Here is a 27,115-nt window from a genome sequence, read left to right as displayed (position 1 = left end):
GATTTATTTTAGCTGGTTGTTCGGTAGTACATGCCTTTAATCCCAGCACTTGGGATTGATTGATTGATTAATTGATTGATTCTTGAGGCGGGGTCTCTATATATAGCTGTGGCTGTCCTGAAAGAGTATATTGACCAGCTTGGCCTTGAACTCATAGAGATAGTTCCAGGACAGTCAGGCCTACACCAAGAAACCCTGTCTCCAAAAACAAAACAAAAATTAATAATATAATTAATAAATTCTTATTCAGTTGGTATGTGTGTGTGTGCGCGCGTGTGCGTGCATGCACACTCACCCTACATTAACATGCGGGTGCTGGGAATCAAACCCAGGTCCTCTGCAAGAACAAGTGAGCCGTCTTTCTGGCTCTGCAGTCGCTCCACCTTATATTTTGAGACAGGGTCTCTCCTGAGCCTGAGGCTTGCTATGCCAGCTGGAGTGGCGGGTCCGTGTGCACCTGGGATCCACCGGTCTCCAGCCCCAGCACTGCTATAGACACGATCTGATGTGGTGTGATCTGAACTCATGCTTACACAGCCAGTGCTTCCCCCACTCCGGCTCCCCAGCCCTTATCCTCATTCCTTAGAAAGCACGAGAGGCCACACCGGAAGGAGGTGCCTGGAGATGCATTCATGCCGCACAGCTCTGGATTCTTCTGTCTTGTCTTTTGCTGGGTATGGAGCCCAGGACCTCCCAGGATGGTAAGTGCTCCACCACCGAGTGCCACCCTGTCCCTCTCCCCACCTTGTTGCTTCCTCTTCGCTGTGATTAATGTCTTTGTGAATTTCATTCAGAGCCTGGAACAGACTCCTGGGCTGGGGCCTCACTCAGCCTCTGGGGTTCCCTCTGCGGCTTTAGGGTTTTTTTTTCTTTTAGTTAGTTTTCTTTCCTTGTTTCTCCCTTCCCTTGCTCCGTCTCTCCTTTTGTGGGTGCAGGCCAGAAGCCAACTTCATTCCTCAGTCACTGTTCACTTTTTAAAAACGTGTTTAGCCTGTATATGTAAATGTACTCCACAAGCTTACAGTGCCCGCACAGACCAGAGGAGAGGATCAGATCCCTGGGACTGGAGTTAGAGATGAGACTCGAACCTGGGTCCTCTGCAGCAGTTGCCACTGCTTTTAACCGTGGGGTCATCTCCCCAGCTCTACAAAAATATTTTTTCTTTTCTTTTCTCTTTTTCCTTTCTTTCTTTCTTTCTTTCTTTCTTTCTTTCTTTCTCTCTCTCTCTCTCTCTCTCTCTCTCTCTCTCTTTTTTTTTTTTTTTTTTTTTTTACAGAGACATTTTTCTTCTGCTTGCTGCGCACGCGATCTGCAGGTGGGCTCTTGCCTCAGCGCGCTGCCAGATGGTGTGGAAATGTACTCTGCCTCTAGGTGGCGCCACAAGGCCACAAACTCAGAGCGCGCTGCTTTCAGATTCCAGCGCAAGGATGTCAAGGGATGGGATCTTGAAGCTGTCTTCTCACGACTCGTTAGTTTTCAGTCACCAGGCACGGACTAACTCCAGATTTAAAGTTAGTTTCTATCCTATTTTACTTCATGCGTATGGATGTTTTGTCTGCGTAAACGTAGGTGTAACACACGCACGCAATCCTACAGGGCCAGAAGAGGGCGTGGTGAGCCGCCGTGTAGGCGCTGGGACCAGAACTCGGGTTCTCTGGAAGTGCTCTTGGCTGCTGGGTCATCTCCGGCCCTAAGAAGTGATGCTGGGGGATGAATATGCCCCTACTCCAGACTCATGGCTGCTGTTCCTCATCACGAACTCTCCATTCTTTCCTCTTGGCAGTGAGTCCTATTTTGGAGTCCTTTATTAGTCCTGAGTTTCTCAGGGAGTTTGTGCTGGGCCAGAGGATGTGACTCTAAAGGTTAAGTTGGGAGCTGGGTGACATGAGGTCAGGGTCCTCCTCCCAGTAGCAATAAGTGCAGTGCGGGGAAGTCCTTCAGGGGTTGCATAGACTTCCTGCTGGCAGCATACTTGGGGCTTTGCCCAGCAAGCACTAAGGACAGAAGGCAAGATCTCTGCCGTTTCTCCGAATAGAGAGGGCACCACAAGGGTCTTCCTGGGGTGCAGCTGCCTGAGCCACTGATACTCTTAGGGTTCAGTCTAATTTGGTTGTTGGCACAAAGTCTTGCACGTGCCTTGTGACGTCTACAGCACAGCTGTGTTGGGCAGGTAGGCCTCTGCCTTGAGGGTGAGCTGCTGAACTCTCCACAGCTAGACTAAAGGTCTGGCGCTCTGGCAGGCAGAAGGGGTGCTGGTCAGCTCATTGTCACAGCCTCAAGACACTCAGCAGGTTTTCAGGTGAATGAACACCCTAGCGCAGAACGCCCAGGAAGCTCTTGGAGGTGTTTACACGGCAGTTGAGCTTCTGAGTGGGGAGGAGTGCTCTCTGAGGTTCCTCAGCACCGGGACTCTTAACTCAAAGGCAAACACCAACGTTCGGGCAAGGGGCTTCAAACAGGTGTGTAAAGTATCATTTCAGTAAGCGTTCATTCCTGTGTGCCTTCATTTCCTCCTCATTTTCCACCTCTTCCCAACACATAAGTGCTCTGAGGTGAGACAGAAAACAAATCTGCAAACCAAAGAATACAACATAGGCTGAAGAGACGATGAACCAAGAGGATGGGGAGGCCTGGGCCCCTCTCCTGGCTGTGTCCTCTGACGCAGGAGACATGCAGGTCCTGGGACCCTGCAGCATGCGCCTCCTCTCTCAATCTCAGATTGAACCAGGCAGCATCAGGAAGGGGCTTCTTCCTGGCCTGGACTCTTTGAATCACTTCATCAACACCCCTGTGGCTCCAGACTTCAGTGCAGCCCAGTTTCCCAGCAGGTTCTCCAGCCCTTTGGTTTCCCTGTCCCAGGTCCCTTTCCAAGCACCTGAAATGCTCATCCGATTACTCCTTGCACGGCCCTATGGGCAGGTCCTCTGAGCTCTCCACACACAGGGAACGGAGCTGCAGCTGGCTGGGAGCTCCTCTACAGCTACACCTCCTGGTGTCGGCCTCTTTTCTCTTAGTTCTGCACTGTGTTACCCTGTCCCTGGTACTATCCTGTCCCAGAAGGTCTTCAGGGGGCCTTAATGAGACTCACACACAGGCTGGATGCTCCTTTAGGCTCTCAGAGGTCCCGCACTCCATGCGAAGATGGAAGCAAGCTGAGATGGAAGAGCTGCACACTTTCCCAGAATCCCTTCTGGAGTCCTGGAGCTCAGCAGCCATTCAGTCAGATGGACAGGCCACATGGCCACACTGACCACTCCCAGGAACCATGCTCATTTGGTTGTTTCTATGGCAGAAAATTTGTGAATTCAAACTTCTACACGGACCAAATCTTTAGCCTATGATTTTTATTGGCTACAGGTAGTTTGGTGGTAGAAAGCTTGTCTTATACTCTTGACATAGTAGGGTTGAGCCCTGTCAGCACATGCACAAGCAATACACACACCCAAACACATACACACACACCCTACTCAATGTAGTTAAGTATGTGTTGTCAACTTGAAGAGATTCAGAATAGACTTAGGAGATACAGCTGAGTTGTGTCTTTGAGAGTACTCCAATAGGGCAGCCCAGATAGTCCAAGGGGAAAAAAACCAATGTTGCCTGACTGTCTCCACTTCTTTCTGAGGAAGGAGGGCATCTGTTTCTGCTCCTGTCACCCTCCAGTGACATGAGGCTCCAGTGACATCAGCCTTCCAATGCAGACCCAAGACTAGCAGCTTTGGATTGGGACTGCTGAGTCACCCAGTTTCATGGACTGAGCAGCGACCAGGTTCTCTGCCTCTCTAGCATGTGGACAGCCATTGATGGGCCATCCAGGCAACTCCTATCAGGAGAGCCAACACATCAAATCCCTTTACAAGTTATTTTTTTATTTTTTATTTTTATTTATTTATTAAAGATTTCTGCCACCGCCTCCCATTTCCCTCCCTCTCCCTCAATCAAGTCCCCCTCCCTCGTCAGTCCAAAGAGCAATCAGGGTTCCCTACCCTGTGGGAAGTCCAAGGACCACTCACCTCCATCCAGGTCTAGTAAGGTGAGCATCCAAACTGCCTAGGCTCCCACAAAGCCAGTACGTGCAGTAGGATCAAAAACCCATTGCCATTGTTCTTGAGTTCTCAGTAGTCCTCATTGTCCGCTATGTTCAGCGAGACCTGTTTTATCCCATGATTTTTCAGACCCGGGCCAGCTGGCCTTGGTGAGTTCCCAATAGAACATTCCCATTGTCTCAGTGTGTGGGTGCACCCCTCGTGGTCCTGAGTTCCTTGCTTGTGCTCTCTCTCCTTCTGCTCCTGATTTGAACCTTGAGATTTCAGTCCGGTTCTCCAATGTGGGTCTCTGTCTGTCTCCTTTCACTGCCTGATGAAGGTTAATATTCAGGAGGATGCCTATATGTTTTTCTTTGGGTTCACCTTCTTATTTAGATTCTCTAGGATCACGAATTATAGGCCCAATGTCCTTTATTTACGGTTAGAAACCAAATATGAGTGAATACATCCCATGTTCCTCTTTGCAACCACTTTGGAAAGCAGTGTGGCGGTTTCTCAGGAAATTTGGGATCAACCTACCCCTGGACCCAGCAATACCACTCTTGGGAATATTCCCAAGAGATGCCCTATCATACAACAAAAGTATATGCTCAACTATGTTCATAGCAGCATTGTTTGTAATAGCCAGAACCTGGAAACAACCTAGATGCCCTTCAATGGAAGAATGGATGAAGAAAGTATGGAATATATACATATTAGAGTACTACTCAGCAGTAAAAAACGACTTCTTGAATTTTGCATACAAATAGACGGAAATAGAAAACATTATCCTGAGTGAGGTAAGCCTTTACAAGTTATTATGTGCATGGGTGTCTTCTGCGCATGGAAGCAAGCCTGCTAGGTGGGTGCAATGCGTAAGGGGCCCAGGAGAGGGCACTGGACTCCCTGGAGCTGGAGTTAGAGAAGGTTGCGAGCCCCTCTCCTGGGGCTGGGAACTTTGGAAAGAGCAGCCAATGCTGCTTGCAGTTAAGCTATTTCTACAGCCCCACAGTGCTGGAGAAACATGATTTCCTGTGTCTCAACATCTGGAAAATTGACACAGAAGGATAGAGAGTTTGATGCTGACCTGGATTACATATCCCACACTGGGTTTCTTTTGTTTGTTTGTTGTTTTGTTTTTGGAGACAGGGTTTCTCTGTGGCTTTGGAGCCTGTCCTGGAACTAGCTCTTGTAGACCAGTCTGGTCTCGAACTCACAGAGATCCCCCTGCCTCTGCCTCCCGAGTGCTGGGATTAAAGGCCTGCGCCATCACCACCTGGCTTCCATACAGGGTTTCATGGTCTGAGCTGATGAGGACGACTGAGCAGGTCTCCTCCTCAGAACAGCGACTGCATGTGTATGAGATGGAACGGCTCAGCAGGACTCTAGGCATCACACTGGGACAGGCTGCACAGTGATGACATTAAGAGACGTCTCCATCTACAGAAGGAAGTGAACTACAGGATACGGCAACAGTGCTTGAGCTACTTCGGCCGTGCTGTGAGAATGAATGACGCAGATACCTGAAGACAGCACTGCTTGGAGGAGTGCACGGGATAAGGGAAGGGGAAGGCCCAGAAAGCACAGACAGACAGCATAGAGGAAGACTGGAACTTGGGCATGAAATAACACAGGCATCTAGGATTGCCCAGGACAGGAACAAGTGGAAAACCGCCATAAACGGGCTGCCCATGCAGGCTTCGGCATTGCCGGGGCACAAATGATATGATGATGGGTTATATATTGATATTGTTTCGATACTTAAAAAATTCATTGTAGTACTTTTTTGAAGGTGCAGACAGTCTGAAAATTATGACTTGTAGACTTAATTATTAATTATAAAGTCTTGGCTGTAGCTTAGGTTTGTTCCTAACTAGTTCTTATAACTTAACTCGTAATTTTTTAAGTCTACATTCTTCCATGAGGTACATTACTTCATCTCCGTCCTGCTCATCCTGCTTCCTCTGGCTGGCGACTCTGCCTTTCTTCTTCCCAGAGTTCTCTCTCTGCCTGGAAGTTCTGCCCACATTCTTCTCCTAGCTATTGACCGTTCAGCTTTTTATTACACCAATCACAGCACCCCTTCTTCAGCCCACAGCAAAAATGAAAACACCTTTTCCAGCACACTCATATGACTCTGGAATCAGCTGTGTGTCATATAGAGGAGAGTTAAATCATGAGGACAGAGCGGGAAGCAGAAGGCTGTTCTGGGGTGGACGCTGGAGAGGGAGTGGAAGAGAGCAGAGCAGAAGGAAGAATTTGGCCATGGGGGGGTGAAGACAGGTGTGGGGTGTGGAGGGAGAACCTAGAAGAGAGAGTGCTCCCAGAGCAAAGAGATCACGGGGTGAGTCAGGAATTTTAGGGCTTACTGAATGGGAAGGAATTGAAGTGCTGTGGTAAGGAGAACAATCTAGATGGAGTGATCTCAGTGGGGACTGGGAGGACGGGAGGGCAGGGGCTGGGCTTGCAAGCAGCATTTCTGAGTTCTGCTGACACTGAGGGATAGGAAGGGTCTAGTAGTTTGAGAAGACACCAGAAAGCTATCTCTAAGAGGAAGTAAGAGGCTGCAAAGACCAGAGCACACCCACCAGCACTGTCGCTTAGCAACGGAGGGAGTGTTAGCCCAAAGAGGGATCTCCTGCATGCCCACAGACCACTGTGATGGAGACAATTCCCCAATTCGGCTTCCCTCTTCCCAGGTGATTCTAGTTTGTGACAAGTTGACAAAATTTAACCAGCGTGCCATCTCTATACCCACCTGGAAACCTTATTTCTTTGATGCATTCCAAGTGAAGCTAAGGGGCAAAACAGTACTTCAGAGTGTAGCTGTGCTAGAATTTGTATCTGTTCACAATATTTTTGTGTGCCGGCACAGGTGACAATTTTTTTGAGAAGTTTACACACAGTTCTAAGGATGCAGATATATTTGGCTCTACATTCTGTGAGTTTTTAAAAACTTACCTAAGACCTATGTGCTGGCTATTCTTGGCTGTCAACTACATCTGGAATGAATTGAAACCCCAAAACGGATGACAAACCTGTGAGGGATTTTGCTTAATTTGCAGTGGGACAATCCACTTCTAATCTTGGTTTTTGAGGTAGGAAGAAATGCCTTTAATCCAGATCTTTTGAGGTAGGAAGACCTACCTCTGATCTGGGCCCTGCCTTCTGACGGAAGCTTACATATGGACATGGAAAGAGAAAGCATTTGCTCTTTGCTCGCTCTCGCCTCACTTCCAAGTCCATTACTTCACTGGCATTAGGGCCTACTTCTTTAGGATTTGGGTTTATACTGGAGACCAGTTGAGACCCTGGAGTGAACAGCTACTGGACTCTTGGACTTCCGGCTCACGGGCAGCCATTGTTGGATTAGCTGGACCACAGCCTGTAAACCATTCTACTAAGTTCCTTTCTGTATATACAGAGAGATTTACTCTGGAAGTTGTTACTCTAGAGAACCCGACTAACACACCCAAGAAAGTCATGGACTATTATCACTCTAGAGCCTTCCCTCACACCTGTTTCTAGTCTTTTGTCCCTGCTGGCAACCGTAGTTCTGTTTCCACAATAGCTTAGAACATTCAGAACATTATATAAATGGCACTACACTATTCTGTACTGTAGAACTGCACGTCACAACCCCCTGATCTAGTCACATTTTTTTCTTTTTTCTTTCTTCCTTCCTCCCTTCCTTCCTTTTCTTTTTTCTTTCTTCTTTCCTTTCTTCCTTCCTTCCTTTCTTTCTCTCTCTCTCTCTCTCTCTCTCTCTCTCTCTCTCTCTCTCTCTCTCTCTTTCTTTCTTTCTTTCTTTTTCGAGACAGAATTTCTCTGTTTAAAAGACCTGGCTGTCCTGGAACTAGCTCTTGTAGACCATGCTGGCCTCGAACTCAGAGATCCGCCTGCCTTGGCCTCCCAAGTGCTGGGATTAAAGGCGTGCGCCACCACCGCATTTTATTTCTAACATTTGTGTAAGTGTAGTGTATGTTATGGGCAGGTGCCGGAAAAATCTCAAAAGAGGCATTGGGCCCCCTGGATCTAGCGTTACAGATGTACCACTACGTGTGTGCGCACTTAGGAACCGAATGACAAAAGCAGCAGTTAAGTTCTGAGGTATCTCTCTAGCCCAGAAAATCCCATTCTATTATTCTGCCAGACTTAATGCTCTCAGGGGTTTGGGGGTGTTGTGAGACCCAACTAGTAAATAAGGAAAGCTCTAGGCTTAGCAATACCTTCCTCTTAGATCTGGACCCTATAAGGGGAAGTGGTGGTATTTTAACAGTACCTAAACCCTGGAGGGCTTTCTCAATTTATGCGTAAATGCTGGCTGGGAGAACACAGGGCAGAAGCCACTGCCACTAACCCTCTACTCTCAGCCCTAAAAACTGAACCCTTTTAATAATAATTGCGAAATCCCAGGGAAGGCTGGGGTGTGTAACATGTGCCTGCTAGGCAAGGCTTTTATCACTAAGTTCCATCTGCTGGCACCTGGTATTCAGAAGTGGCAGCTCTCTCAGGGTTAGCGGGCTTTAGTTAAGTGGGTCGAAGTTCTGTTAATGGGTCGGTTTTCTTGGGAAACCGCACAGGTCGCAGAAACCCTGTAATGATATAGGTAGGGGAGTCAACATTTCCCTTCTTTGGTGGCTTCTGTGGCCTGCGACTTGGACGGACTCCATTTCTACGCATCTTAGGCACCTTTGGGGCAGCGGCTGCCCCCAGCTTGCGCTTGGGGGTCCCGGGATGTCTCTTTGGAGGCAACCTGGGCAGTGTAAGCCGAGGCGGTGCTGGGGTAGGGGAGGGTCTGCGGCCCACAGGGCCCCCGGGTTCCGGGTCGGCTACCGGAGCCAATGCCTGCCTGTCCAGGAGGCCTAGGCCGGGCGCCCGGGTCGGCGCGCGGCTCGCGGGCACCGTTCCCGTCCGGGTCGGGCCTCCCCCCCGGTGACCTCATCGGGTGGCCGTCCCGGCTGGGCAGCGAATCGCCGCGCGGGCGCCCAGGAACGCCCCGTAGACGCTCGGCGGAGGGGGACTCTCGGCTCCTCGGCCTCCGGCCTGCGTGGTACCGGCCGCTCGCCTGTTCGGCGCCGGCGCGTGGGGTGCGCGCGCGCGCGCGCCCTCGCTCGCGGGCGTCCGTCCGCGCTCGCGCCACCCAACGGCCACCGAACCTTCTGGAAGTGGAGTCCCACGGCCGCCCCCGCGCCCGACCGAGCTCGCCGCCCCCGCCGGCGCCGAGGGCCGTGGAGGCCTCTGGGCAGGGGAGAGGGGAGGGGCCTGGGCGCGGGCGGGGCCTCCGGGGGGCGTCCGCTTGTGATTCGCCGCCTCTGCGTAGGCCCCGCCTCTCCGGCGCCATGGCCCCGCCTTCTTCCTCCCCCTCTATGGCGCCTCCCAGGCTCATTCATTCGGCGCCGGGCCTGCTAGACACCTGTTCTCAGCTCCCGCCGTCCTCCGCCGTAGCAGAGACGATGTCAGACCCCGGCACCGACACCCCGTCCGCCATCCAGATCTGCCGGTAAGACGGAGGCCTCCCGAGTCGACCCTTCTCGCTCGCTCGCTCGCTCGGGCCGGGGCCGGCTGAGGCAATGCTCGCTCTTAGGCTCGCTAGGATGCCGCCCTCATCCTGGGCCGCCCTGCCAGGCTCCACGCGTCCGGGACCCCGACCCTGGAACCCTCCCTGGACCCTATCTTTGGACCCAGGTCCAGGACCCTCTCCCGGGACCCCGCCCTGGATCCTTTTCCCGGTCCCCACCCTGGACCTCCGCGTACCCTCCTCAGGGATGCTCCCCGCCTTGCTGCAGAACCCGGCCGGCTCGCCGGCTCCTCCCACCGGCCTCTGGCTGCATCCCAAGGGCGGCGGCCGCAATCCTGAGGAGCCTCGGGCTTCGTAGACCGGGCAGTGCAGGGACACTGGGACAGGGAGATTGGCAAAGGGTCTATCCTCCGTCTTCTTGTTCGTCTTACAGGGCTTGCCCCACCCCGGGCTCGGCTCGGCGCCTTATAGTCTGAGCTCAGCCTCCTGCGGGGTTGGGAAAGGATAACTCAGGCTCCAGAGGGTGTTGAGGAGGATGCCCAGCGCAGTGGGAGCACATATGGATGGGTGCCTTCGTGAGAGCGGGCCCGGACCCGCTGTTCCTTCAGAACCCCGCCTCAGCTGAGAGGAGCGCAGGTGTGAGAAGGGAGAACTCGTCCCTTCAAAGGCTTTATTGCCCAGGAAAAGGGAGTGAGTGGGTCATCTCACACAATAGGGGTAAAGGATTGTTCTAACCTACGCATCCTCCCCAGTCTTGCTCCTTTGGGGGTGCTGCTTAGATGTGGGTCCCCAAAGGAAGCTGGCGCTGATGAGCAAGCTCATTCACCCCGCTCTCCCCCGCCCCTCACGGCAGGGAGGGCAGCCTCAAGGTTACCCTGCGGTTTCGGTTCACTAAAGTGGAAGCCCAGGCTAGCTGGTGTGTGTTGTACAGCAGCTCAGTAAGGGGCGCGCTCGCGGTGGGGGTGGGGTGGGATGGGGTGCAGTGTACGCTGCCCGCAGGGCATCTGCGCTGTCTGACAGACTCCCGAGAGTGAGAGTTTTGGATGCTGGGCATCACACTGACCTTGTGTCTAAGCCGTACCCAGCAGAGGCAGGCTCCTTTTTTTTTTTTTTTTTTTTTGTGGCTGTCCCTGCTGGATAGCTGGAGCTCTTTGCTCTCAACCTCACGTTCTAGCCTGGAAGAGGCCATTTCCTGTCTTCAAGGACAGTTGTGACCTCCTAGAGAGCATTTGTTTAGGTCTCTTGCTTCCGTATTGGCTGTGCGGCTGCACTGGCCCTTGTACTAGAACTCTCTGGCATAGGAGTCTTGGGCCTTAGTTTCTGGGAAGAACCTGTTCCTGTCCCATCGTACCTTTCCTGGGAGCTGGGTGGCAGTGTCCTTCTTCCTGTTGTATGGAGGAGGGAGTTGAGGAACCCAGCAAAAGCCATCCAGCTCCAGGAGCTTCAGGGTCCACTCCTACCTGGGTCTGCTTCAATTACCGGGGCTCTTAGTTCACTTCACCAGGATGGCTGGTGACTAGACAATCTTTTTCCCGCTAGCTAATAACAGCTGATGGATCTTTATGTAGCTTGGATACTTAGATATGTTCTCAAATGTCTTATGTGTGACTTTTCTCATTGTACCCCACAGGGCCATCTCTCTGGCTGTCAGAGTTACAATCGCATAATTTTTCCTAAGTGACAGAATGGGTTTGTGGCCAGGAGGCCTGGCTGAGATGCTTTGGGTGCAAAACATGGCTGTCAAGGGAGGTGGAGCTGTGAAGTGCTTTGTGGTCTTTTGGATTTGACCCAGAGAAACCCTAGGATACCGGAGCGTGGACCTAACAGAGTGGAGAGCCCTTTAAAGACATGTGAACCAGCCCACTGAAAGAGGAAACTTCTGGCCTGGTACATCCAAGTCATGAATTTAACAAGACTTTACCAGAGACCTCCAAGGAGCATGCACTGGGAAGGACACCAAGCAGTGGAAAGTTTAGTCCTTATCTTAGGAGAGAGACAGTGTCATATAGATGGGTTCCCACCATCCTCTGCTTTCAGTTCCCAAGCTGTTGAAGGAAGAAAGCTTTAAAGACAGGGGTCAGGGAGATGGGACCTGAATGCAGAACTCACATAAAACCAGACAAGGTAGCATGTGCCTGTAACTCCAGTGCTGCTACAGCAAGATTGGAAGTGGAGACTGAGAACATTCCTGGACGCTCAGGTCAGCTAGCCCTGTAGCTGTTGTAGTGAGATCCTGTCTCAGTCAGGTGATGCCTGAGGTGGTTCCCTGACCTCCACCCTCATACCGTGGCATGAATGCCCTGCACACACACACTTCCTGCAAAGGTAAAAATAATTGTGGGATGTGGCCTCTGCCCTTGGTGACTGAGTGACCTGGAAGCCCACTGCTTAACTCTCCTGTGTCCCTGTTCTCTTGTGGGTCTTAGTATCGAATGAACATCAAGATAGATGTGGTGCTGCACACCTTTAATCTGAGTTTCAGGTGGATCTCTGAGTTCAAGGTCAGCCTGGTCTACAGAGTGAGTCCAGTACAGCCAGGGCTATGCAGAGAAACCTTGTCTTAAAAAACCAAATTAATAAATAAAGAAAAGAAAGCAAGTGTGGCCAGGCCTGGTAGAAAGGCTAGCACGTAAGTCAGAGAGCACTCATTATGTGGAAAGTGGGCCGCAGCTCAGGAGGCCGCCAGCCTGACTCCACTCCTTCTGACCCTTGCAGGTTGCTTGAGTGGCTTACCTCACTTCCTTAATCTCGCAGCAGAATCTCACTTGACCTTGATTTTCTTATCAAGAAAATGTTTATTGGAGCTTGTACAGGGCCTTTCTTCAGCTCGCTGCAAGGATTGATACCTTTGTCCCATTTCCTGCTGGTAGAAACGTTACAAAGGGAGCCATTTGAGAGCCAGCTCTTTGGGTACTCACTCAGGCCACAGCAGGTCATTGTCCCTGTCTTTGGGTCTGCTGCAAATAGATTGTCAACTTTCAAATGATGTGCTGGTGGATGGGGCCTTGGTGCAAGATGACCTAGCAGGGCCATAAGCACATGTTCATGTGTGCACGTATATGCACATGTATGTGGAAGCAAGTTATCCATATTAGGTATCTTTCTGAATTACTCTCCATTTTGTATATTTCTTACATCTATTTGTTATGACATCTATCTTTTAGTGGTCTTTTTGTTTTTTTAAGACAGGGTGTCTGTGTAGCCCTACCTGTCCTGGAACTAGCACTGTAGACCAGGGTGACCTCAAACTCCGAGATCTACCTGCCTCTGCCTTCCGAGTGCTGGACTTAAAGGCATGTGCCATCGCTGCCCATTGCCTCTGTTTTACTTATTTATTGCCTTTCTTGCATCCAAGTTTCACTTTATAGCCTATGCTGGTCTTGTCCTTGGCTTTCGCGCCAGCCTTGTGAGAGCTGGGATTCGTGCCTTTGGAATCGGTTTGGGGTTAAGGATATGATGTCTGCAGGACCTGTCTCGCTTTGCTTGTCCTGCTCTCCTTTTCCTGGGAGCTGGAATGCTTTGTAGTATGAGGATTCCTGCAGTGCCGCCTGGAGTCTGGCTGAAGGTGGAATTAATGAAAGCATAGAATCTGTTGTGGCATCTTCCATAAAACACAGTGCTGGCTCTGTACCTGGGAGGATGTATGGACCCTGAGTGACACTCTCTGTAGCTCAGTAAGCCTGTGGTGGAGGGCATCTAAGTTTGCTATTGTCCTGTTAAATGTTCAAGGCAGCCCAGTATCACTCTGGACTTTGCTCCTGCAACTAGCCAGCTCCCTGGTATCATTCAGGCCAGAAGGTGTCTTTCTCTTATTAACTTAAATCTGATTTGTTTATTATGAGTATGGATGTTTTGCCTGCATATATGTCTATATACTGTGTGCGCCTGGTGCCAGAAGTAGGCATCGGATCTCCTGGGACTGGAGCTGTGTATTGCCATGTTGGTGCTGGGAACCAAACTCAGGTCTTCTGGAAGAGCAGCCAGTGTTCTTAACCAATGAGTCATTTCTCCAGCCGAAGTGCCATCTCCTGAAGAGGACCCATGTGCCCATATGAAGGGTTGGCCCTGTTCAAGTGGGTTCTTGTCAGGGCTGACCCCACAGGTGCCTTGATCTTCCATATGGGTGCTGGTTGTCACTCTTGGAGACTTCCTGGGAAGGGAGTTAATTTATGTCCTCCCCACTAACTACCTACCTGTCCCCAAATAGCTGGGGAGGCTCTTCACCATTGTGGACGTCAGTGCCCGAAAATAACATTTTAGTAGAGAACCAACAGAATACAGATTTTAAGTATTTATGGATGCTAGTTCCTTGAAATCTGGGCAGCGTAGCCTTTATTCCCACAGACATAGTCATTCCCTCAATTGAGGATGAGGCAGGAAGATTGAGTTTAAGGACAGGCTGGGATACAGAGTAAGTTCCAGGTTTAACTAGGCAACAGAGAGACTATCTCAAAAACAGATAAACAAACAACACCCTCTTAGCTCGGAGAGAGTCTTAGAAAAGAAAGAAAAATCTCTTGGGGCTGGAGAGATATCTCAGTGGTTAAGAATGTTTGCTGCTCTTCTGCAGGACAGGTTCAGTTCCCAGCATCTGTGTGGTCAGCTCACAACCATCTCTAGCTCTACTTTGAGAAAAAACAGTCCAGTCCCTCACATATACACATAATAAAAAATATTAAAATAAATTAGAAAAAAGTCTTAGTGTGAACTGAATGATACTTGTCATTCCAGTATGTGGCAGGCAGAGAGAGGCAGAAGCCACCTGGACTGTGTGACGAGACGTTCTCCCTTTTTCCTTTTAATTTTTTTTAATATTTATTTATTTATTATGTATACAATATTCTGTCTGTGTGTATGCCTGCTGGCCAGAAGAGGGCACCAGACCCCATTACAGATGGTTGTGAGCCACCATGTGGTTGCTGGGAATTGAACTCAGGACCTTTGGTAGAGCAGGCAATGCTCTTAACCTCTGAGCCATCTCTCCAGCCCCCCCCCTTTTTTTTTTTTTAAAATTGATTTTTATTGAGCTCTCCATTTTTCTCTGCTTCCCTCCTGCCTCTCCCCTCCTCTTTAGCCCTTCCCTAAGGTCCCCATTTTACTCCCAATTTACTCAGCAGATCTTGTCTTTTTCTACTTCCCATGTAGATTAGATCCATATATGCCTCTCTTAGGGTCCTCATTGTTGTCTAAGTTCTCTGGGATTGTGATTTGTGGGCTGGTTTTCTTTGCTTTATGTTTAAAAACCACATATGAGTGAGTACATGTGATAATTATCCTTCTGTGTCTGGGTTACCTCACTCAAAATGATGTTTTCCAGCTCCATCCATTTTCCTGCAAAATTCAAGATGTCGTTTTTTTTTTTTCTGCTGTGTAGGACTCCATTGTGTGAATGTACCACATTTTCCTTATCCATTCTTCGGTCAAGGGGCATTTAGGTTGTTTCCAGGTTCTGGCTATGACAAACAAGCTGCTATGAACACAGTTGAGCACATGTCCTTGTGGCATGATTGAGCATCCTTTGGATATATACCCAAAAATGATATTACTGGGTCTTGAGGAAGGTTGTTTCGTAATTTTATGAGAAATTGCCACACTGACATCCAAAGTGGCTATACCAGCTTGCATTCCTACCAGCAATGCAGAAGTTTCCCTTTAACCTACAGCCTCTCCAGCATAAGTTGTCATCAGTGTTTTTGATCTTGCCATTCTTACAGGTGTAAGATGGAATCTCAGAGTTGTTTTGATTTGCATTTCTCTGATGACTAAGGATGTTGACCATTTCCCTTAAGTGTCTTTCAGCCATTTTAGATTCCTCTGTTGAGAGTTCTCTGTTTAGGTCTGTACTCCATTTTTTTTTATTGGGTTATTTGTTCTTTTGATGACCAATTTCTTGAGTTCTTTGTATATTTTGGAATTCAGACCTCTGTCTGATGTGGGGTTAGTGAAGATCTTTTCCCTTTCTGTAGGCTGTTGTTTTGTCTTGTTGACCGTGTCCTTTGCTTTACAGAAGCTTTTCAGTTTCAGGAGGTCCCATTAATTGTTTCTCGCAGTGTCTGTCCTACAGGGGTTATATTTAGGAAGTGGTTCCCTGTGCCAATGCGTTCAAGTGTACTTCCCACTTTCTCTTCTATAAGGTTCAGTGTAGCTGGGTTTGTGTTGAGGTCTTTGATCCATTTGGACTTGAGTTTTGTGCATGGTGATAGATATGGGTCTATTTTCATTCTTTTATATGTTGATATCCAGTTATGCCAGCAGCACTTGTTAAATATTAAATATGCTTTTTTTCCCATTTGATATTTTTTTGCTTCTTTGTCAAAAATCAGGTGTTCGAAGGTGTGTGGATTAATATCTGGGACTTCTATTTGGTTCCATTGGTCCTCCTGTCTGTTTTTATGCCAATACCAGGCTGTTTTCAGTACTGTAGCTCTGTAGTAGAGTCTGAAGTCAGGGATGGTGATGCCTCCAGAAGTTCTTTTATTGTACAGGATTGTTTTTGGCTATCCTGGGTTTTTTGCTTTTCCATATGAAGTTAAGTAACGTTCTTTCGAGGTCTGTGAAGATCCCTTTTCCTTTTAAAGTATAATTAATGTTATTAATGCCAGGTAGAGACCCATGAGATGACTCAGCTCTTGAAGGTGCCTGCCTGCTAAACTTGATGAGCGCTTAGAGTTTGATCCTTGGAACAAGGCAAGAACCAACTCTTGTAAATTGTCCCCCTCCACTCACCTGTGATATACAGGCAGTGGTAAACCCACCTCTTTTCTATAAAGAAATATGTGGGGGAAAATTGCTCACCCACCCTATGTTCAACCCAGGGCCTCATGTATGCAGGCAGCTGGTTGTCATTTATTTATGTATTCCACACATAAAAGAGGCATTTATTTATTTATTTACTTATTTATTTATTGGTTTTTCGAGACAGGGTTTCTCTGTGTAGCTTTGCAGCCTGTCCTGGAACTATCTCTGTAAACCAGGCTGGCCTCGAACTCACAGAGATTCATCTGCCTCTGCCTCCCAAGTACTGCACCACCACCGCTGGCTTGAGATTTTATTTTTTATTCTGTGTATGTAGGTGTTTTTGCCTGCACCATGTGCACGCAGTGCTTGTGGAGGCCAGAAGAGGGCGTCGGACCCTCTGGGACAGGAGTTAGTTAGAGATGGTTGTGAGCTGCCTTGTGGGTTCTGGTAACTGAACCCATGTCCTCTGCAAGAGTAAGTGCTCATAACCACTGAGCCATCTCTCCAGCCTTCTCAGTTGTCATATTGTCTTTTGCTGTTAAAAAATATTTATTTTAAATATTTATAAAATGTTTTGTCTTTCTTCAGGGGAATGAAGCTTAGGGCCTTGTCCCTGGCACCTGAGTGCTTCCCCACCAAGCTGTAGTTCTATATTGAGCTTTGCTTTTGTGAAAGTCTTTTTAACATATAGATGCAATTAAAACGGCACACGCTCCATAAACCATTCTGTCTGAAATGCAGCTGCGTTAAATGTACATTTCACCGAAGTTTGTTTTCTTTTAAAGTGAAGTCTTAAATAGCCCAGGCTATTTTCAAATTTGCCACGTGGTGGAGGATGGCCTTGAACTCCTGACCCTCCTGATCCTCCTGTTTCCACCTCTCACGTCTGAGATTACACACTCATCACATTGCAGGTGTGTGTGCCCGTGTGCGACCATCTGACTGTGGCCCAGGGTATCTTCATCACATCTGATAGGGAGGGGCAGTTATTTCCTTCCTTAGCGACTGGCACCCAGCAAGCAGGTCAGGGGCTTGTTCTGCGGTTGCCTGGGGCGGACATCATACTTAGCATAGTGCCTGTGAGCGTCACCCGGGTGGGTGCCAAACTGGCTTCTGTGAACATTCGTGATTTTAGCTGTTTGTGGATGTGGTTTACAAATGCAGGTTTCCTAGGCATTGGGATGTTAATCTAGGGCATGGAAACAGTCATTTGGTGTTTGATGAGGCTGAGGGATTTTTATTATATGTTCTAGGTGTATTTATTTATTTATTCATGTGTTTACTTACTTTAAAATGGAAAGCCAGGCCTGGTAGTGCATGACTCTAATCCCAGTACCTGGAGGCAGAGGAAGCCTTGGGCATCTTTATGGGTGTGAGGCCAACCTGGCTTACATAGGTGAGTCTAGGTGAGCCAGGGAGACATAGTAAGACTCTGTCTTTAAAAACCATACCGCACCACATGTGAGGCTTCACTGTGTTGCCCAGGTTACCCTGAAATTCTGGGCTCAAGTGAGCCTCTTCCTCTGCTTCCTAAGCTCCCAGCAAATGGAAGAACAAATGCCACCTTGCCTGTGGTGGGTTTGAGATGCCCCATTGCCTGTGGTGTTTTAGAGAGAATGCTGAAGTATCCGTGGATGCCAAGCCATGCTGGGATTTGCTGCAAGATAACTTGGCACTGGAGCGTGCTGGGAGTGGAGAGAAAACCAGAGGTGGCCTGGAGGCGGCCGAACTGACTTTTTGTTTTGGAGCCACAGGGTGGGGACAGGGGACTCTGAGCCTCTGGTTCTTTCCAGGATAGAGAGTCAGCTCTGGATCCTCAGTCCCTGGGATGTGAGGGTGGGTGGAGTCCAGCCCTGTGTTTTCCTCTGTGGTCCGTCCCACTGCAGCCCTTTCTTGTCCTCCCAAACTTCCTCTGCCTTCATGCTGAGCCAGGACCTCTGCCCTACTTGGCAGCCCAGCCTTGCTGAGGATCTTTTGGCCCAGGTGGGACCTGTGCTTCAACTTGGCATAGCCAAGCAGGGTGAAGCTTAGCTTCAAGTTCTTGGAGATGGGGGTCCTAGAGGGAGCTCTGTCAGTTGGCAGCAGGCGGTGCCTTTGTCTCTCCTCCCCATTTCCTCCCTCAGAGAGGTAAAGCCAGGCTGAGTGACTTTACACCTCCTCACCTCCGCGTGAGCTGCTTGCCTCACTGGGCCGCAGGAACAGGCCCACCAGCTTTCCTGTCTGCTCAGCAGTCATTTGCCTACCTCCTAGTGGTGGAAAGAGGAGCCAGTCAGAGTCCCTTGAGGAGGCCCCTTTGCTAAGCTGGGTGCTGGCTGGTGGACAAGGCTGCTAAGCCTTTGGCCGAGAGGGAGGAGTTTGTTTGTCCCACTCCACAGGATGAAGCTGCTTTCCAGGACTCTGCGCCTCTGGGAGGTGGCGAGACAGGTAGCCTCCTGGAGCCTGGTGACAGACCAGGGGTGTTTGGGGCTCAGGGAAAGAAGACGCTGGGCTTCCATGAGGGCTGTCGGAACCAGAGCATATCACCAAAACTCTGATGATTACGCCATTGCCACGAGAAGGTAGGATGACTGGCGAAATTCTGTTCCCTCAGGACTCTGCTCAGGGCCTCAGGTTGTAAAACACCGAGGGTGTGCTGTGACTTCTTCAGAATGAGGGCTGGTGAACGGCCTCTTGTCACTAGGGAGTCATCATTTGAGACCTGTAGCGCTGTTCTTTTGGGGACCAGTGGCTCCTGGACTCTAGGCTTCGCAGCTCCAGGCTGTAGGAAGCTGGGCCCTTCCTAGTCATGAATTCCTTTGGGTGTGGTTGGAAATCACCACATCCTAAGAACTAGCAGCTGTGCCCGCCCAGGCCCTCTTCCAAGCTGCTGTTCCAGGTGGCAACTTCCGCACACGCCCTGTTTGGTCCCGGATGAATGAATGGGCTTTTATTTTGCCTGAGCTTTGCAGAAACTTTGTTGAGATGTAATTCAGGTCTGTACATTTTACCCATTAAAGTTCACAATCTGGGGGCTGGAGAGATGGCTCAGTGGTTAAGAGCGAGCACTGACTGCTCTTTCAGATGGACCCGGGTTCAATTCCTAGCACCCACATGGCAGCTCACACCTGTCTGTAATTCCAGTTCCAGGGAATCTGACACCTTCATACCAATGCACATAAAAAGTTTGTTGTTGTTGTTGTTGTTTATTTATTTATTTATTTATTTTTGGTTTTTCGAGACAGGGTTTCTCTGTGGCTTTGGAGCCTGTCCTGGCACTAGCTCTGTAGACCAGGCTGGTCTCGAACTCACAGAGATCCGCCTGCCTCTGCCTCCCGAGTGCTGGGATTAAAGGCGTGCTCCACCATCGCCCGGCTTGTTTTTTTTAAAAAAGAGGTATACTCTTGAAAAAAAAAAAAGTTAACAACCTTGTGGCTTTAGCACCTTCTCTGAGCTATGTCACCATCAGTTGCCTCAGTTTCGCAAGGGACAATAAGGTGTTCTCCCAGCTCTTCAGACTCGGAATCCAGGGAGTACCCGGGAAGTCTTTGTATGCTAATGAGGTGACTGGGGTTGGCCTCTTGAAAGACCGTGGGAAGGACTGGAGGGTTTGAACTTTTGGCTCCATCCCATTGCTTGCTACTCCTGGGGTAGAGGAGGGTCTCAGTTTGAGTTAATCACCCGTGACCAATGACTTGATCAGCCATGAAACCCCCTTTAAAGCTCCTGATGCTGAGGTTAGCATTTATTTCCGAGCGTCCCTTTGGCAACCACCCCATCAATCTGGCTGGTCCTGGTTGTGTCTTTTATTATTTGTGTAATTTTGAGCTAAAGCCTTAGGATATAATCCAGGCTGTCTCTCAGCTCTCCTCTTCTGCACCTGCCCGCCCAGTGCCAAGATCCCAGCAGAGTGCCTGCAGTCTTGGCCTGGGTAATGAGCCTGTTAGAAGTCTCTGAGATAGCAGATGGAGGAGGGGCTTGTGGGAAGACTGATTTAGGTGACAGTGACGAATGGGCTTGTGTCTCGCGTCTGAAGCAGCTGGTCTCTGGGGACTGACAGAGCCTTGGGCCTGTGGAGTTGGTGGCATAGGGGCACTGAGTTGAAGGAGTGGAAATGTCACCTGATTTGTCAATAGAGGTGGTGTGTGCAGAACAGCTCACACCTCTGGGAGTAGAGTCAGAACCACCTGGTCATCAAGTCAGCCTTTGGGGCATGCAGGGTGACTTCCACAGGACCCGGCTTCATCAACCTCTCCTGGCCTGTGGGAGGGCTCAGTGTCCCCACATCCTGGCCAGCACTTGCTTGTTGGTGGGTGTGTAGTACTGTCCCACTGCAGGTCTGATTGGCACTCGCTGGATGACTCAGGTTTCTCTTTGCTTTCTTATTCCAAGACAGGGTTTTTCTGTAACAGCCCTGTCTGGGACTTGCTTTTTTTGTTTGTTTGTTTGGCTTTTTTTTTTTTTTTGTCTTTTTGTTTTTCCTAACAATGTATTTTGTAGCCCCGACTGTCCTGAAACTAGCTCTGTACACTGTGCTGGCCTCAAACTCACAGAGTTCTGCCTGCCTCTGCGCCCAAGTGCTGGGATTAAAGCTGTGTGCCACTACACTTGGCTTCTTTTTCTTTTTAAGGATTTATTATTTTTTTAATGTATGTATATTATGTGTGTAGCTGCCCCCCAGAGGCCAGAAGAGGGTGTTGGGTCTTTTGGAGCTGCAGTTACAGGAGGATGTGACTGCCTTGTGGGTGCTGGGAACTGAACTTGGGTCCTCTGGGAGAGCAGCAAGCATTTTTAACCAATGAGCCAGCTCTTTACCATACTTCCTCCGACTCCTCCCCACTCTTTGAGAGAAGATGTCATTATTTAGCTGGGTTGTCCAGGAATGAGTTCTGTGGACCGGGCCGGCCTTGAAGTCACAGAGCTCCGTCTGAGGCATGTGCTGCATTCAGCTGTCTTTTGACTTTCTGGGGACAGAGTCTGACATCAAGACTAGCCTCAGACTTGATTCTAGTTGAAGCTGGCCATGAACTCTGACCTTTCTGCCTCCACTTCCTGAGTAGCTGGGGTTGCAGGTGTGTACCACCACATCTGATCTTGGCCTGCTTTCTGGTAGGCTTGTTTTTTATTAGTTGAGTTCATAAAAGTTCTTTATACATTCTAATACAATTTTCCTTCTCAGATATTTTTCCTAGCTGCCAAAATTGGTTAAAGTTCAGGTAAGATCACATTTATGAACTTAACTGTTTCAGAGTGTGGAATTCAGTGTTGTTTAGTTCTATCCATACCACATTGTTGTCTCCAGAGAAACTAGTCCAGCACCATCAAACTGTCCCCATCAGTCTTCCCCAGTCTCTGGCGGCCCCCCTTCTAAGGTAGTGAAGTTAGAACTTTCTGAATCTGACTGCTCTGGGGCTCCAGGTGAGTTGTACAGGTCTCGTGACAGTGTATTCATTAGTACAGGGCCTTGCTCATTCGCGTGGTTGGATGTGTTGGGATTTCCTTCCTTCCTTTCTTCCCTTTAGTTTGTTTGTATGAATGTATGTATGTATTATATGGTCTCATGTAACCCAGCCCACCTTGAGATTTTCCATTTGATTTATGTGTATGGGTGTTTTGCTTGTGTGTGTATTTGTGCATCATGTGTATGGCCCTAGGAGGCCCGAAGAAGGTGTCCCATCCCCTAGCACTGGAGTTGCCGACTGCTTGAGCTGCCGTGTGGGTGCTGGGAATGGAATGTGGGTCCTCTGTAAAAACAACCAGTGCTCCTTACCCACTGAATCATGTCTATGGTTGTCAGACTTGGTGCCTGGTTTATGCAGGGCTTAGAATCAAAGCTTTGTGGGCAAGTGTCACCTCTCTAGAGGTGGTGGGACCTGGGAGAATGAAGCAGAGAGATGAGGTGGGCTAAAGCCTCCTGCGATTGCCTGCTTTATTCAGAGCCTCCAACAGTTTATACTCGAGGATTGAGGGTCACATGAGTAAAAGTCCCCCGAGTTCAAGCTGTATACAATCACAAAGACTAGCCACTCTTGGCAAAAACGTGTTTTTTCCATAGAGCCATGGGAAGGACAGGTTAAACCTTTAACTGAATGACAACAGCAAGCAATGATGTGTACTCTGAAGTGAACTCACTCCTGTCCACTCCACCTGGGAGAGTGTGAAAACACATTCAAAGAACAGTTCCCTGTTTGAAGAAACTGAGGTCACGAGACTCTTGATCTCGTGGAGTGCTCTCTCAGCACCCAGAATTGGCTCTCATGGCTTTGCTCCTGGTCTGTGTGCTGACAGGCGAGGACTCTGTCCACGGTGCTGTGTCCTCGGCCTCTTTCTTCCCTTTTAAAGGCAGGGTAATGTTCCTCATGTGGACAGCACATGCTTCCTATTGACATGCCTGATGGTGGCTTGTGGGCAGGTCCCCTGTGCTGACTGTGACATAATGCTGCTGTCAGCATGACCCATTGGGATAGCTCTTTTGATTGTTCCAACTGGACATACTCCCAGAAATGGTTCACCAGATGATAGGGTAATTGGCTCTAGTTCTAATTTTTTACGGAGTACGCCAGGTTCCAGCCCCAAACCAGCACACTTGTTATTTTCTGTTGTTTTTAGGGGACAAACCACGATCATGCCATGTCACCTAGCTGGTCCTCGAGCTCCTGTGTCCGTTCTCTTCTCTTGAGACAGTGTCTCATTGTGTATTCAGACCCTACCCTGCACAGGCCTCCTCTGCTTTGTGAATATTGGGTGTAAAGGTGCTCCAGGCCCGGCTTCTTATTAATTTGTTTATTTATTTTTATCTATTTTTTTTTTAAATCTGTAAGACTTATCGCAGCTTTCCAGGAGGTAGAACAGTTAACTGTAACTTCAATAGAAAAGTCTTGTGGCTGTGGTCATTCCAGTCGCTAGTGGATGGCCTCAGGATAGGGCGTAGCCTTCTGTGGTGTTGGTGTCACAAACTTTACGCTGTAGCCTCCATTCCTGAGCCAGCCACTGAGCAGAGTGAAAGAGCGGTGTGACGACGCCCTGGGTGGGCGGTGTCTTAAGTGTCATTTGGCAGAGCGATCTTGCTCTTCACTCTCTGACCCTCTGGTGTCCACAAACACCTGGGAAGCAAGGAAGGGGTTGGGTAGCCATCTACCACACAGGCTTTTGGGTTCTCCCTGTAGTGGAGGTACCTGTTGGCGGGTGTCAATTTTTCTCCACAGGCCACCTCTCTGTGTGTCCCTTGACACTCAGAGTGAGACAGGGGTGACCTCGTATTCGACACTCAAAGTGAGATGGTGGTGGCTTCATATTTGGGATTGTTTGGGGCACTGCAGCCTGCTGCCTTGCATCCCTGTAGATATATGAGTATCCTCATAATTGTAGACATGTGAGTATAAATACCCCCACCTGGGACCGCTCTCCCCAAGTAGCCCCCGCTTGCCTGGAATTTGCTTTCTAGACCAGTCTGACTTCGATCGTCCTGCCTGTGCTTCCCAGTTGCTAGGATTGCAGGTATGGGTACTATGTCCAACTCTTGTGGAGGCCGTGTGCCAGCATGGTGTCTGTTAGTGCAAGGCTGCAGTGTTCTCAGTGATGTCTTTCCTGGGGGTCACGAGGCACAGAGGGCTTGGGTGGGACCAAGTCTCAGTCTCCATCCCATAATTGTACTTACTGAAATGGACTGAGCTCTGAGAGTGCACCCAGGGTCAGCGTGTCAATCCGAAACCAAAGGTAGCTGTCAAGAGTATAGGCTCCTGTGAAGGGACAGTGCGGGTGGAGTTGGCACTTGTTCAAACTACTTTATGGAGGCATAATTTGTGTAGTTCAACCCACTTAATGTATTTGCTCAACTTTGACCTATATGCATACATGCCTGCAAAGCTAGGCCATGGTCAAGATAAGGGACAGGCCATCGCCCTTGGGAGTTTCCTCCTGTTAAGTTTTATTTCTCCCCGCCTGTGGTGGCTTGAGTAGGCATAACCCCCATGGGCTCATATATTTGAAAGCATAGTCATTGGGAGTGGTGATACTTGAGAGGGATTAGAAGGTGTGGCCTTGTTGGAGGAAGTGTGTCACTGGGGTTGGGCTTTGGGGTTTCCAGTGGTTCCCCTCTCTCTTCCTGCTGCCCGTGGATGCAGATGTAGAACTGTCATGGTGCTTCTCTAGCACCTTGTCTGCCTGGGTGCCGCCACACTTCCTGCCAGGGCAATAGTCGGCCAAGCCTCTGAAACTGTTAAGCAAGCAGCTTTCTTTTCTAAGAGTTGCTGTGGTCATGGTGTCTCCTCACAGCAACAGAACACTGAGACACCACTTCTTGCCTTCCCACCTTCAGGCACCTGCTGACTGGCTTTCTGTCATGTGGTTTTCATTTCCCTAGAATTTTATAAAAATGGAGTTTGAGCAATGACTTTGGTGATGTATATCTAACTCGAGGCACAGGCAGCAGTGTCGCAAATTCAGAACTAGCCTGAACTACACAGTGAGGGCTGTCTCAATAACCAAGAGCATGGGACTCAGCAGTTAAGAACCCTACTGCTCTTGCAGGATCCAGGTTTGGTTCCCAGAACCCACATGGGACACCTGGCAACCACCTGAAACTCCTGCCCTCTTTTGGCCTTCACAGATACCTGCACACATGGGGTAGGCACACACACACACACACACACACACACACACACACACACACACACCCCTAGCATGTGCAGGGTCTGGACTTCACTCATGTGGCTTTCTGTCTGTATCTGTCCCTCTCTGTGACTGGTGAATGTCCCATCAAGTGACAGACGAACGGATTCTTAGGGGACTTAGGCTGTTGTATAGAAGATGATGAGAATACTTGACCACAGGCCTCACTGGTGCTTGTAGGTGATTGTAGGCATGCTGCAGGTGGATGTAGGCTGCTGTGCTCAGCATTGGTCCTTGGATAATACACATCCTCTCCGGACTGTATCTGCTCCTTATACAGTCGCTCAGGATTCCCTCAACTCCCCACAGCCTTGCTGGCCCTAAGCTTATTTCTGTACATGCTTAGATCAAATGAATACATTCAGATATCTCTGCAAAGATAGAAGAATTAAATGTGAGTGCCTGGGATCCTTAGTGCCAGGTTCAGTGAAGTTTCCCACAAAGACTTACTCGTTCTGTAAGCTTCAGGCTCATCTCCATCTTTGGGTCACACTACTGAGGTTTTTACTTCTTTGCTTAAGTGTCCCTGAGTAGCTGGGGATGAGACAGTGATGTTGGCGATTCCAATCCTGGTGTTGGTGTTCCCCTCTTTGGACTGCTGTAAGAAGGTGCAAGAGGTGATCGTCTCAGGCTGTAGTTCCATTTTCCAAGTCTTCAATTTCCTCACTGTTTTCCTTACCCTTCAAGCAGTAGTTGGAATTTTCTGGGTTAGCTTGATGCGTTCTTATGAGTCTGCGACTTCCTGCCACCTTGCACTCAGCTTTCAGTCTGATAATTAGCTGTGCCCTCCACATGATGATCTCGCATCGGCTAATGTTTGTCTTGGAACTCAGATTCCGAACTGAGCCCACGCTTCACTGGGTGGAAAAGTACTGGGGAAACTGGTCACGCTTGCAAGGGCCTGGTGACTGTGTCAAAAGTGCTTCTTTCTGGTGTCAGTGTGTGTGTGTTCTTTCTACTTCTTTCTTGCTGAGACAGGGTTTTCTGGAGGCTCAAGGACACAGGTTCAGAGGTATTAGCCCATTGTTGCCAGGAGGGCGGAGCAAAAGAGTTATGCCACTGTGGGCAGGAAGCCTGAAGCACAGACTCTAAAGAGATCATTTTATTTATTTATAGTTAGGATAATGAATAACAGGTTTTATTATTAGTTCTTTTCCTTCTTGGTTTATATATATGTCTGTGCACCATGTGCATGTCTGGTATCCGTGGAGTTGAGAAGAGGGAATCAGATCCCCTGGGACTGGAGTTCCAGACAGTTGTAAGACATCATGCGGATGCTGGGAACCAAACCTGGGTCCTTTGGGAGAGCAATAAGTGCCTTAATCTCTGAGCCAACACTAGCCCATCCATATGACATTTAGTACACTTGTGTCATTGTCTTTTGTTGACATTTGCATACCCATCATCTTTCTGTCCCCACCCTTCTGTTCTCTTCCTTCCTTCCCACAAACAGTTCACACACACACATGCACACACTCACACAATACACATGCACACACGCAGTGCACGTATGCATGCACACACGCACATGCGTGCATACACACACACACTCACATTCAACTTTTTTGAGATATCTTTTTGAAGTCTGGATCCGGCTTCCTCTGGCTTGACGGTTGGGCTGTAGAGGGAAGGAACATGCCCTCTGTCTAGGGGATGTGGATGTGTCACGTCCTGAAAGTCTGCTGAGGCCCTCTGTAAGCTGGCCTATTGTTCTTTCGAGTTTCAGGTGCCTGGCTGGCTCTGTACCCACTTCTCTGTGACTCTAGAGCTTGGTGCTTGGCGAGGTCACCTGCTCTCTTTGGAAAGAATGCTTTTCCATGCTGTTGAAAGCTGCAGAAGGTGGTGGTCTATATTCCCTGAAAAACACCAAACACAAAGGGAGGTGTGGGTGTTGCCTGTTCCTAGGCCCCCAGCTGGCTCTCCTTTGTCTGTTAGTGTAGGAGTGGCATTACCAGCTAGCGGAGTGGGTCTTTCTTTTGAGACAGGCCCTTCTATGTAGCCCTGACTGGCTTGGAACTTGCTGTGTAGACGAGGCTGGCCTTGAATTCACAGAGATCTGCCTGCCTCTGCCTCCTGAATGCTGGAATAACAGTCATATGCCACCATGCCTGGCAGCTGTGTGTTTCTGCCAAGTCTTGGACGTGCCTGTCTGGGTCAAGGGTGCTTTTGGAGGGTCCTCCCAGAG

General features: G+C 49.2%; 1 protein-coding gene and 1 long non-coding RNA gene across 5 annotated transcripts in view; one reads left to right on the top strand and one right to left on the bottom strand.

The window, feature by feature from the left end:
- The window catches only part of Acot7 (acyl-CoA thioesterase 7), a 106,402-nt gene that overhangs the window by 8,150 nt on the left and 71,137 nt on the right, over positions 1-27,115 (top strand). The window contains exon 1 of one of the 4 annotated variants that reach the window (XM_050153241.1): positions 9,012-9,528. The exons of 1 other annotated variant lie outside the window; for it this stretch is intronic. In XM_050153241.1, the coding sequence (XP_050009198.1) occupies positions 9,368-9,528 (161 nt within the window). In that variant the 5' untranslated portion in view covers positions 9,012-9,367. Of the gene's footprint in view, positions 1-9,011; positions 9,529-18,532; positions 18,843-23,591; positions 23,633-27,115 lie in introns of those variants that run through there. 2 more of the 4 variants (XM_050153242.1, XM_050153243.1) reach the window with 2 other exon arrangements.
- On the bottom strand, positions 22,163-25,877 carry LOC126508186 (uncharacterized). Its single transcript, XR_007593745.1, has 3 exons — positions 25,381-25,877; positions 23,918-23,999; positions 22,163-23,363 (listed from the first exon to the last, which is right to left on the bottom strand). It is a non-coding gene; the product is annotated as an uncharacterized lncRNA (long non-coding RNA).

This window comes from Alexandromys fortis, unplaced genomic scaffold, assembly GCF_014885135.2.
Source record: "Alexandromys fortis isolate MF-2015 unplaced genomic scaffold, M_Fortis_MF-2015_v1.1 scaffold_88, whole genome shotgun sequence".
Lineage (NCBI taxonomy): Eukaryota > Metazoa > Chordata > Mammalia > Rodentia > Cricetidae > Alexandromys > Alexandromys fortis.
This window is presented reverse-complemented; position numbering and strand designations above follow the sequence as displayed.